Source organism: Hippocampus zosterae, chromosome 3 (assembly GCF_025434085.1).
Source record: "Hippocampus zosterae strain Florida chromosome 3, ASM2543408v3, whole genome shotgun sequence".
Taxonomy (NCBI): domain Eukaryota; kingdom Metazoa; phylum Chordata; class Actinopteri; order Syngnathiformes; family Syngnathidae; genus Hippocampus; species Hippocampus zosterae.
Genome location: NC_067453.1, coordinates 16453611 through 16467071, shown reverse-complemented (window position 1 = coordinate 16467071; position 13461 = coordinate 16453611). Strand labels below are relative to the sequence as shown.

The window sequence follows — 13461 nt, the reverse complement described above, 5'->3', positions numbered from 1 at the left end:
TCCGGGTTGTTGCGTATTTTGTATTTGATTTTATTTGTATCAACACATTTGGACTTCAGACTTTTAGTCGGCTACATTTACGTATTGTTTTTGCTGTCAAAATGAGCACTGGGAACAGGGCATGGCTGACAAACTCAAGCATGCCAATTATAAGAGAGAAGACAATTCAGCCGGATGAGTTACATACCAAGCAAACGATCATAATTGCCGTCACTGCGACAAGGTCACATTCCAGTTCTGACACTGTGGAGGACTCAAGATGAGAGGTGCATCATCATTTATGAGCTAAATGTCTCTGAGCGTCTTTAAATAACAGTAAGTTGCCATTCTGTTGTGGAGAATTCCTCCTACAAACAACAAAAGCAAATCCACTGACCTTTCTTTATTTCCAAAGATTAAGATTAAATAAATGAACTAATTCAACAACTCTGATCTGAATCATCAATTAATTTAACAACTAATAATAATAATAATAATAATACATTTTATTTGTGGGCGCCTTTCTAGAAACTCAAGGACACCTTACAACAAGCAGTTAAAATCACGAGTACAATGTTAAAAACTACATCAAATAAAATAAGAAAAAATACAACAAAAATAAATAAATAAAAATAATGGCTTTATGGTCTGAGTGAATAGGCTTGTCGAAACAGATGTGTTTTGAGGCGGGATTTGAAATGTGTTAATGAGGCTGTATTACGAAGGTCAGCGGGGAGTGAGTTCCATAGCTGGGGAGCAGAGCGACTGAAGGCTCTATTTCCCATGGTGACGAGGCGAGCAGGGGGGACAGAGAGGAGGACAGAGGAGGAGGAACGAAGAGAGCGGACAGGCGTAGGAATATGGATGAGGTCAGATAGGTAAGGAGGGGCTAGGTCATGAATGGATTTGAATGTGAGGAGCAGGATTTTATATTGAATGCGGTGTAGAATGGGGAGCCAGTGGAGATGTTGAAGGACAGGTGTAATATGGTTTATGTATGGCGTGAGTGTGATAATGCGGGCGGCTGAATTTTGGACCAGCTGAAGCTTACGGAGGATTTTTTGAGGGAGACCAAACAGAAGGGAATTACAGTAATCGAGTCGCGAGGTGACGAGGGTGTGTACAAGTATAGCAGTGGACTGAGGAGTGAGAGAAGAGCGGAGCCGGTGGATGTTTCGAAGATGATAATATGCAGAACGAGTGATGTGGTTGATATGTGAGGTGAAGGAGAGGGTGCTATCAAGGATGACACCCAGACTCTTGACCTGAGGGGAGGGGGAGATGGAAGAGCTTTCGAAGGGAATGGAGAAGTTGTTTATTTTGTTTAGATTGGATTTAGTGCCTATAAGGAGGAATTCAGTTTTATTGCTATTCAGTTTGAGGAAATTTGAGGTGAACCAAGATTTTAATTCCTGCAGGCAGTTGGTTAGGGAGGATGGTGGAAGTATGGTATTAGGTTTGGTAGAGATGTAGAGCTGGGTGTCATCCGCGTAGCAATGAAAATGAATGTGGTGTTTCCTGAAGATATTACCAAGGGGAAGAAGATAGATTAGAAATAGCAATGGGCCAAGGACAGAACCCTGAGGAACACCTGAAGTGAGGGGAAAGGGGTGAGATCTAAAACGTTTGAGCTGGATAAACTGGGTGCGGTCAGAAAGATAGGAGCGGAACCAGGAGAGGGGGATGCTGGTGATGCCAATGGAGGAGAGTCTGTCGAGGAGGATGGAGTGAGAGATGGTGTCAAAGGCTGCACTGAGGTCAAGCAGGAGGAGGATGGCGAGTGAACCGGAGTCAGCAGAGAGAAGAAGGTCATTGCATATTTTGAGGAGGGCAGTTTCGGTACTATGGAGGGGACGGAAGCCAGATTGAAATTGTTCGTAGAGCTTATTGGAGGAAAGATGGGTGTGAAGTTGAGCAGCTACTGTTTTCTCTAGAAGTTTGGAGATGAACGGAAGGTTTGATATGGGACGAAAGTTGTTCAAGTCGCAGGGATCAGAGCCAGGTTTCTTCAGTATGGGAGTGACAGCAGCAGTTTTGAGATGAGATGGTACAATGCCAGTAGAGAGGGAAGTTTGAATAATGTTAGTGATGAGAGGGGAGAGGGCCGGGATAGAAGCTTTGACTAAAACAGTAGGGAGAGGGTCAAGTTGACAAGTAGAGGATTTGGACTTCTGGATTAAGATGGAGACTTGGTGGACAGATGGGGATGTAAATGCAGAGAGTAGGTGGGTAGGAACCGGGGAGAATGGAGAAGGAGGGTTAGGAGCAGCTGAAGGGGTGAGTTGCTGGTGGATAAGTTGGATTTTGGATGTAAAAAATGAGGCCAGAGTATTACAAAATTCAGTGGAATAGAGATGTGAGGGAAGAGTGTCAGCAGGTTTACTGAGTTTAGAAATGAGTGAAAAGAGTGATCTGGGGTTGCCTTCATTGGAACTGATTAATCCAGAGTAGAAGGTTGATTTGGCTTTGGATATTGAGTCCTTGTAATGGAGAAAGTGGGTAGTGTACATTTCTTTATGAATGGCGAGTCCAGTTTTTCTATATAATCTTTCAAGTTGACGGCCTTTTGATTTAAGTTGTCTGAGGGTTGGGGTAAACCAGGGTGCTGTTTGGTTGAAGGAGACAGTTCGGGTTTTGAGTGGGGCCAGGATATTGAGAATGTTATGGAGATTTGTATTGTAGTGTGTCAAAAACTCATCTGTTGTAGAAAGACAATCAGTACTGGGGAGGTTGTTGATAAGTGATTCTAAATTGTCCGGGTTAATGTCCTTGATTTTACGGAAATGTATAATGCGTTGTGGGTTGGATTTGAAAAATGACAGGTTAACATTGAATGAAAGCAATAGATGATCTGTGTATGGGAGGAGATCGGTTTTACAGTTTGTTGGTGATAATCCAATACAGCAGATCAAGTCCAGAATATGTCCTTTACTGTGTGTGGGAAAGTTGACATACTGTTGAAAACCAAAACTGTCCAGGCAGGAGGTAAAGTCTTTGGTGAGTGAGTTATTGATATTGTCCATGTGTATATTAAAATCTCCTAAGAGAATCACATTTGGTGATAGTGTATACAGATGAGTGATGAGTGTAGTAATGTCAGTGATAAAATTCTTGTTTGGTTTTGGTGGACGGTAAATAGTGGCAATCAGTGTGGGAGTTGATCCAGAGAGCTGTATAACTGTCGCTTCAAAAGATAAAAAAGCAGGCACATTTACAGGTGCAAATTTCCAATCCTCGCGCAGAATCATCGCGAGGCCGCCTCCCCTCCCAGTCGTGCGCGGCACAGCGTGATAAACAAAGCCCGGTGGAGTAGCTTCATTAAGAGTACCATAATCATTTGGCTGCTGCCAGGTCTCAGTCAGACACAGAATGTCAAACTCACGGTCTGTCAGGAGGTCGTGGACGAACTGGCCCTTGCTCGTAAGGGAGCGGATGTTCAATAGGCCAACGTTGACAGCAGTGCAGCTGCGAGCGACCGCGATGCTATCCGACCTCGGGACGCGTGTCAACACAGAGGCATCCGCACGGCGTCCGGTGTTCTTCCGTGGGCGGCGAGCGGTGGACCAGAACGACCTGACGGAGCTGGAGTTGTCGTATTGATAGTTTCGGCGTGAGCCCCGGTGAGTGCACCTTCGCCGGGGCACGTAAAGGATGTCCGGGTGTTGGAGCAGAGCAGGCGGTGGTGGACCGTGTGGATTAAAATTGAGTTTGAGCTCAGTGGCTGCATATTGGTGAAGCGCTTCCAATGAGTGGTGGAAAACACACAGAGCGAACCAGCAGAAAGCAAGCCACTCACAGCTGATCGACATAGCCGGACCGGAGTAATGAAGTCGGGAAGCAGCAACAGTTAGTGGGTAAGCTAGCCGCTAGCCGCAACTCAACGACAACTCAATACTCGATGACAGGTAATGACAGTTCGGCCGATCGAGTGTGGATTGATCATTGTTCACTCGGTGACCATAAAAGCAGGTCGACATAAAATATGTCGGCTATAAAAGATAAAAAATTGACATAAAAATGGACTTAAAAATCAAAAAATCACGGGGAGTAGCGGCGTCCAAAATTCGCCAGCGTTCACTCCGGAAGTGAGTGAAATGTTTGGATGGATGGGTGGATTGATTCCAACTCCTGTTATTCGCAATTTAATTTGCACAGAGCACATCTACCACTGACTTCCCATGTCTTTTCAGCAATGGCTTTTTGAGACTTTTCATGGCACATTGCAGCAACAAGTCATTTAAAGTGTCACTCACGACTGTTTGCGCCTTACCAAGGGGCGAGACAAATTTGCCAATGACAAGAGCTTTATGGAAGATGAAGAAAAGAGATGATAGTAAACCCTGAAATACAAAAACACTGCACAAGCTTGGTAATGTCTCACTGAGTCCAACGTCTCCTGGCAAACTATATCACGTACAAGTGGCGGACTCAAGAGTGAGGAGGAGACGGCGGGATAGGAGCAAAGTTAGTGTTTAATGACAGCAATGTGGAACATGTGACCAGGTTCGAAGAAGTCGCAAAAGTGGCAGTGAGTTGACTGAGTTGTGGGTGAGGCTGGGAAGCAGGTGATGAGGCAGAGGTGATCGATCAATGATCTGATCGATCCTTGGGGTTGGCGGCAAAAGACTCGTGGAGATCACGTGGAGCGAGGATGGATGGGAGGCACTGGTAAGACCAAAGAAAGTGAAACACGGCAAAAACAAAACATGACAAACCTACAAACACTGATGGCGGCCAACATACCACTCTGGAGGTGGGAATCATCTGGTGACTGCTCGCAGATCAGAAGAGGTTTTAAACTGAGCTGATCGGCTGCAGGTGTGAGAGTGAGTGCCTTCCAGAAGTTGACCCGCCAGCCAGAAACAAGGAAACAAATGACAAGCAGGAACATTCCACAGGAACTTGTCAAAAATCAAAGGGAAGAAGCTCAAAAGAAACACAGTCGGAAAAATAAGACAAGTCCGTGCATAACCATCAAGGTATTGAAGGTCCCAGACAGTCTGGAGAGCTCGGATCTCCGCCTTGGCACACATCCATGATACACACATACGGGTTTGTGTCCGTACAGGGTTCATCCTGCCATAGCGCGTCTGTAAGAAATAGTAAAACAGAATAAGTAAAACAGCACTGTGTTCTAACCAACATTGAATCAAAGGGTATTTTGTCTACCTGTTGTTTCAATCAGCACACAAGAACCAGTGTCATTGGGCTCCAGATCATCCGTATCAAAGTTAAGGAAATCCTGAATAGATCCATCAGTCCATATGAAGTCATTATCCTGAAAGACAAAATCGCAGTTGAATGACTCTCATAACCATTGATGGTTTTGCATGGACTGTCTGTTTGTCACAATCAATCTTGATCATTAAAATCATATCGTGTCATCATTACACACATGTTTGAAGTTGAACTAGATTTATGAGTGTGGAGAAAAACACCAGGTGGTTGGTGGTTCCAAAAAAAAAAAAAGTGATGATTTATCGGAAAAGGAAAGCGGATTGGATTTATTCAAAAAGTTGGAACATGTACACTTTGTGGATATTGACATATGTCAACCTCGAGGTGGAACTAGATATATTTGAGTGTTTTGCCCTTTCATGATCATCTACTGTTTTCATCTGGGTGCCAAGATAGAGTCAAGAGGAGACACTCATTTTCTTGAAATCAAAAATACTCATAATTCACAAGTGACAGGATTCAATCTGAACATTTGTACCGTTTAAGGCCCGCGGCGCATGATCTGGCCCACAATAGCAAATCAAAAATGCAATCAGCTTCCATGATGCTTGCTGAAGTCTGTACCAACATTTCAAATGATCATATCGAATAAATAAGAGAGATATTGAAAGTATTTTCGAGTTACCAACCCCGGTTGAATAAACCCTTTTTCTTGCCTTCTTTATATGGTTTCAGTCAGAAGGGCCCTCCAAGGGAAATGGTAGCTAAAATGTGGCCCCTGACAAAAATGGTTTTGACACCCCTCGGTGAAAGTCATACCTCAATTGCATCGTGGAGTCCAATCCAGGCTTGAGTTCCAGTACCATCTTCAATCAGTTGAACGACGATGTCATTTTCCAGATCACTGTGAATGGAGACCAAATTTCCACCCAAAACAATGCAGGCCGCCTGATAGTGAAAGAGAATGCAAAGTTGATTCCACTTAGTCAGAGCCATCAGAAAACAACCAAAAGCCGAATGGATCACTGATTAAACATGAATTATATCACAACTTCTGTGTAAAAGTCTTCCTTACTTCAGCAGCTCCAAAGGTCTCTGCGGTGTTTAGGTAGATGTAACAGTGACAGTCCAACTGAGTCCAGCCTGAAGGACATTTAATATCTGCAACACAATAAGTGTTTTAAAGAGAACATGAGACAGGTCAAAAAAAAATCTGAGGTCAGTGTTGAAGAAATTCAGAAATTGTTCATTTGAAAAGTATCACAGAGACCAAGCTACCAACTTTTCCAGTGACTCAAAGGCAAAGGCCGCTGTGAAAAAGAAGAACACATTGGCAAAGTCAGACTACAAAGTCAGACTACATCAAACACTATTTTCAATGCATGTTTATATTATTGAGTAAAATTTTTTTTTACTTACGACTCCAGTCAACAGTCCACCTATCCCACAAAGGAGGAATAACGAGCAGAGGGCAAAAGTCATCTGTGCGATGATAGAAAAATAATTCAAATTTATTAGTCATTCATACCGTTGTAACATATACATTTGACCATGCGAAACAAAAAGGCAGCTCATGTTGAATTGGTTCCATTGGATGGAGATGAAAATTACGATGTAAAGTTGTGTAAAGTTACCTTCAATTTTCAGATTTCTAACAATAAAAAATTGTGTTACACTCTACATCTATATCTACTACATCTCACCATTTGAATCAAATATGCGATAAATACTCAAGATGTCACATAATAAAAAAGAATTCGAAAAGTGTGATGTGTGAAGCTACCTTTGCAGTCGTGTTGTTTAATGCTGAGTATGATGACGCCGATTCCTTTTATATGTTGGGTTGGCAGTGTCAGAATGTTAAATGTGCCCAATTATTTCGTAATCACATGCCACATTGGATCAGGTCCCTCAACAAGGAAATAATTAAGTTCAGTGTCTCACCAGAAAAAAACAAAAACAAAACAAACAACCAAAAAAACCTTTGTTACTGATGTTCTTAAAACCGGTTTTCTAGGAGCCCAACTAAGATAAATAAGAAAAACCTTTATTGTCTCACACTGGAAATATTCGCAATCTACAGCAGTAAAATTTGGAGGGAAGAACTGAAGGAATATTGTTGTAGTTACTAATGGGTTAATATGTTTCCAGAGTTGGTTCATGTACCGAAATGTTTGCGAGCTGATCAGATACTTAGGTAACATGACTCAACTTAAGTCAACTCAACTCAACCCCACTCAACTGCAGAGACCCCAACTCACCTCTATTTGTAGGGGCACTTAACTCATTCACTCCCAAAGACGTTTTTAAACGTCTTTTCAGACTTGGTCCAGAATTGGCTGGGACTAAATGAGTTCAAAACAACCACCAAAGTTCTGAACATGGAGCAAAGATAAATCTTAAAACAACAAACAATAAAAAAAACAAAAAACAGTCAAACTAAAAGCAAATCTCATGCTGAGTCAAAGAATAAAAATGAGTTTAAAGATTATTAAAAAAAAAAAAAAAAGAAAAAGAGCAATGAGGGGGCGGGGGGGCGTGCTGGAGCCTATCGCAGCTGACTTCGGGCAGGAGGTAGGGTAAACCATGAATGGGTTGCTAGCCAATCGCAATGCACGCATAGACAACCAACCATTCACACTCACATCACACCGAGGGACAATTTAGAGTGTTCCATTAATCTGATGTGCTAACGAGTCGCGCGATGTGCTGCCTGAAATAGAGCTCAAAGATGAGTTTTAAAGATGGAGATTGAGGTGGCTCGGCTCAGGTTTTGCGAGAGTTCATTTCAAAGTTGTCATTTGTGCGTGGTTGTTACGGTACACCGGCTGGTACTCTGAGGAAAAAGCTTGATGAAACATTTGTACCATAAACCTTGCGCATACTCTTGTTGTTTGTTGTTGTCTTTTTGAATTCACTGCTTTGTTGGGTGACACTTTGTTCCTCATGCTTGAGTAATCGCACTTGGTCTGTGTCGTCTCCGTCTAGTTGTATTACGCCAGGAGGTCGATTCTCAACAATAGATGGATAATTAAAGTTATTAAATGATACTCAGGAACACCGAAACCAGTTTACTCGTTGGTGTCAACTCTCTTTGTCAAATCCGACTGCTTGTCACACGCACGCTCGTTGTGACACTTCTTTTTAAAGTAGTTTTATTTGTATTGTTCTCCAGTAAGTTTAGTTGACGGCAAGAAGTGAAATCAGCCCCAAGTGTAAGTGCTTTTAAATCCATACATTTGATGAAGGTCTTATAAAGCATTTTAAAATCAATGTTTTTCTTTTTGCAATTTTAATGAGCCACTTTGTATTTCTTGACTTTGCTTTTACATTGCCTTGAACACTTTTGTTTGCAAATGCTTTTCCATGTTGCACTTTTAGTTCAGCGAAGCACATTGCGAATGTGAGGTTGTTCACGTTGCACCATAGTTGACAGTCTCTGTGACAGGAAGAAAGATTGAAGAAGCATTGCCTTGAGTACAGTGATGTTGTTAACCTTTCTCTTACCCTGTTGGTTAGGTTTGACTTTTATCATTCAGTACTTCATTGAATGTGACTTTGTTCCTCATGCTTTAATAATTGCACTGAGTGTGAGAATTCTCCATCCAGTTTGGCTCCGTTGTATCATGCCAAGAATGTGATCCTCCATAATGATAGACAGCTATTTGATGACGCCGGAACACTGAAACCAAGTTACAGGGTGCTTAGGGATGACGGAATCACTTATGCTACACGCTTTCTGCACGCAAGTGAAAAATGGTGGGCAGAGTGAGAAGGGAGGGTGTCAGAAATATTGGTGCCATTACTCCTAATAAATAGGGTTTATATGCCATTGAATTTTTCCTCTATGTTTGAAGATACCAGTAAACCATTTATGATTCATTGAATAACACAATCCATCTTCCAAACACTGCAGTGAATAAAGATCATTCAATTAATATTCATGAATTAAATCGTTTTGTTCGATTTTGGCACCTGACTGCAGACCCCACACCGTATGTTCACAACAGTTAGACCATGAACTTCTTTTTTTTTTCTCATCATGTGTGGGGTTTCTCAGAGGTTGGAAGTCAGCCTACAATTATAAAATTTTGCCATGGGAACCAGTCTTCAGACAGCATTTGAATGAATGAGTCAATGTTGAACATCTAATAAAGGAGTATTTCAGGGATTTGCAATTCGTACGTGCATCCGCGTGCCCCTCAGTGACTAGATGTGCCATTGTGGCCACCCCACTGAAATTTTGGCTCCGTCCCCGTCTGATAGGTCAAGGTTGACGTTTTTAGAAATACAAGAGGCCTGTTTGTGATGGTCCCAACATATGAAGTTTGAACGTGCCAAATGGTGAGAAATGAAGTAATTCACACAGCACAAGAATATGTCGTCACATGACACAATAAGGCACACTCAGTTACCGCCGTACTCACTGGTGTCTATTTCTGGCCTTGAAGTCAGTGTCTCTCTGTTTTTCTTGTTTTCATGCCTTTTTTTTGTGGCCATGACTTTATTACAATATTAAGTTTAGGGGAATTCCTAGGCACACATTTGCATCGGTGCTGCACCGACGTATTTTGTTGCGATATCTCTTACACCTGTGTAAATTTTGTGGAGTGTTCACACATAAAAAGCTGCTTACGCAAGAGAAGCGTGTTAACCCCGGTGCAGCCTCACTTGCGTTCACACGGCAGTTTCTGCGGCCGTGCAATACGTAATAATATGGAAATAAAGCATTTGTGAAGTGTACTTCCTTTTCCCCAACTTGTTTGTGACATATGGAAAAACCGTCATATACTTCTCTGGACAAAGCTGAGGTCTATCAGACACGGTAAAAGGATGAGGGAAGAGAAAAAGGCAAGATGACGGAAATACTGCAGAGCACGAAAGCAACGCATTCAATACCTGAATGCAATAAACTCTTCTCATGCGTAGCAAGTCTACCCCTGTAGCGTTCACACGTCCCATTTTGTATCGTGCTGCCTCGCAAACTCGCATTTACTCCAGAGTAAATTTTTAAGCCACCTCCTGAGCAGGGTTAAATTTGCTTTAAGATGTTTTCAGGGGCTACACCAGATTACCTTTGTACATTTGAACGCTCTACGGGGTCAGCCTCGGTGCTACACCGGAGTAAAAGTTGCCGTGTGAACACCCCAATAGATTAGTGATAAAGTACTGCATGTTTCCATTCCAAATTACTAAAATATTCCTTCATGAGTCTCCAATTTGGGTTCCAACTGACTCAGTTTGGTCCAAAACCTGTTTGGCAAGAGGTTCTTTGTTTTCCTTTTTTGCAGGGTGACAGGCTCGTCTTGAAAGTTATTTCCTTGTCATCTGGTCTGAGGTGTCACGTGACTTTGACATGATTTGACTCAGTCAACGTTCCAAGGGCAGCCGACCCAACATACAAAAGGAATCGTCCTCAACATCGTTCTCAGCGTTAAGGCACACAACTCCAAGGTAACTTTACCAAACTTTGCATCCCACTTTTCAAACACAATATCATGTATTCATACACAATCTCAATAGCATTTATTGCATTTTGAGAGATTACAAGTGTAATGATAATATTTATTGTTAGATTCATGATTTTTGTTTGTTTGTTTTCTTCATTGCACAGATGGCATTTGCTCTTCGCATGTTAATCCTCCTTTTTGTGATCAATGGACAGTTGCGTGGAGTCGTAAGTCAAAATCTCACACGCTGACTTAAATTCAAAACATATGAATATTAAACTTACATTTATTATTGTGTTTTCTGTATTTGTGTTTTCTCTCGTGTCGATGTTCGGCAGTCCAATTCTAACAATGTGCTTTTGTTCTCCGCAGCGGTCTTTCTCGTTTGATTTTTGGAAAAGTTGGTAGCTATGCCTCAATTATTGTTTTGTTTTTTGTTTTTTTTTTGGAATGGACACTTCACCAGCTTTGTTGGCACTGACACCCGATTTAACTGACCTGTCTCATTTTGTTCTCGTTGTTTTTCTAAAGAAAAAGTGGCCATCAATAACTGTCCTCCAGGCTGGACTCAGTTTAACTGCAACTGTTTCATTTACCAAGCGGGAGAGAGGACCTTTGACGATGCAGAGGTATGGAAGGCAATTGTTGCAATGCAGTTCCCAACCAGTTTACTGACATAACAATTAGTGATCCATCTGTCTATTGATCTAAACCCAAGATATTTTGCCAACGTTTCGGTGAGTCTGAATGAGTGAAATCAACTTTTTACTCTCTTTGATCATCAGCTCGTCTGCCAATCTCTCGGTGGGAATCTGGCTTCCATCCGCAGTGAGCTGGAAAACACATTTGTGCAAGGATTTATTGAAGACGAAAATAGTAACGTCTGGATTGGGTACAACGATCAAGACACGGTAAAACATTGACCAGAAGCTGTGATTGAAGGCTGTCACCTGTGCACTACCGTCAGACTAAAATATAAATAGATGATTAAAAAATTTGGAGTATTGTCATAAAGCAAGTTGATTTTCAATGTAAACCATACAGATTTTTAAATGGAATCTATACATAAGAGTGTTAGAAAATGAACGAATGGATGAGATCCCTTCTACCATTCCTTCTGATTTGTGACTTTTTAAATTTGATGCAGATTGCTATTAAAAAGTGCCGTAACTTTTTTAACCACCACCAGGTTAAGCAGCATGACTGCTTTAGGCCTTCTCTTGTGTTTGTCATGTATCCAGAAGTATCGGGAAACATGAATTAAAAAAAAACAAAAAAAACCATATGTACTAATTTGTTCTTTTCGCTATTTAGGACAAACAAGTTCAGTGAACAATGAAAGGGTTTATTCAGTTATTTCTTGGGACTATAAAATCAGTCCCAAGTGTGAATACTTTTCCGTGTATGTTAATTGGTTTCACTTGCCTATAATTGAACACTTATAAGCATTTTCAAAAAAGTAAGATGCAATTCAAAAAAGTCATTTTTCTTGCACTCTAACTTTTTGAAATGAGTCTATTTTGAAATTACAACCCAAATTTAAAATCCTACCTTAAAACCCTAATCCTAGTTTGTAACCTTTATTTTTAAACCCTAACTTAACTCAAGTTTAAAACCCTATCCCTAGTTTATCACCTTAATTAGAAACCTGAATGCTAGTTTAGACCCCTACTTTGAAACCCGACGCCTCACTTAAAAACCTACTTTGAAACCCGAACCGTGGTTTCAAACCCTACTTTGAAACTCGTAATGGTGATGGTCGGCCAGGTTGAGGAAATTTCATCTGAAGTGTTAAATCCCGCCCGCACGTGTGCAAAAAGCACACTCGATCTAAATCATGTCTTTGGTCCAGTTGCAACGATTATGTTTGGTGCCTTACATTATATCACTAAGTAAAATATATTCATACATAAATAAATACAACAAAAACAGTGTATCTATTTATTTATTGTATTTATTATTTATTCTTGCTTATCTTAAGCAAAAATATAAATTGGAAAGTTTACTTGAAAAGAACAAACTGTTTTTTTCAAATACATTTTTGAAATAAATGACTGCTTTTGTATCGTTTTTCAGTGGACTGTCAGACTTCCAAAAAGTAGAACATATCTATTCAATTTTTGTATTTTGTAGTGTGACTGCAGTTTTGCCAGATGTATACAGTATGTCGTGAACACTCAGACTCTTGTCCCCATCATTAACGCAGGAGGTGTAGAACTGAGTGTGTAACCTTAATCCTTTCAATGTAATTCATTGAAATGTGACTTTGTCTTCCAGGAGGGTACCTTCGTATGGACTGATGGCACAGCTCCTGATACCTTTACAAACTTTGCAGGTGGAATGCCGGGTGATATGGGCGACTGTGTCACAATTTCTGAGAGTGGTGAGTAAAATCAGTGAAGTTTGCTGACATTCTCACACTGTTAAACATAAATATTTGATTTCTTACAGATGGTATATGGAGCGATGTTGATTGCACAAACATGGAAGCATACGTTTGCATCAGACCAGTCGACCCTAATCACTAATCACCATCTTCTGTCACAATTGAGTTTCTTAATCATGACACCCCAATGAGACAAAATCAAACCCGTCTGGTGTCTTTGCTCTGCATATTTCTAGGCTCAATGTCAACTCTGCTTTTCTTTTCTTTTCTTTTTTTTCTATACTGCTCATTTGTTATTGACAACACGTTTGTTACGTCAAAGAGCATCCTGTCTGGTAAATGAGAGAAGATTTTAGAATAATTTTGGGGGGGGTCTTATTTTCTACTTCTCACTATTTTGAACTTGCTAAATCTGTTGCTTCAAAATTCTAAGTAAATCTCATTAAATGGATGAAGACATAACAACAA

General features: G+C 40.9%; 1 protein-coding gene across 1 annotated transcript; it reads left to right on the top strand.

Annotated features, from left to right (window-relative positions):
• Positions 1-10512: 10512 nt before the first annotated feature.
• On the top strand, positions 10513-13461 carry LOC127597334 (echinoidin-like; the record flags this gene model as incomplete). Its single annotated transcript, XM_052060336.1, has 7 exons — positions 10513-10611; positions 10772-10834; positions 10980-11007; positions 11139-11236; positions 11393-11518; positions 12885-12990; positions 13059-13461. Coding segments are annotated over 7 exons (597 nt in total), but the record flags the coding sequence as incomplete, so codon positions are not given.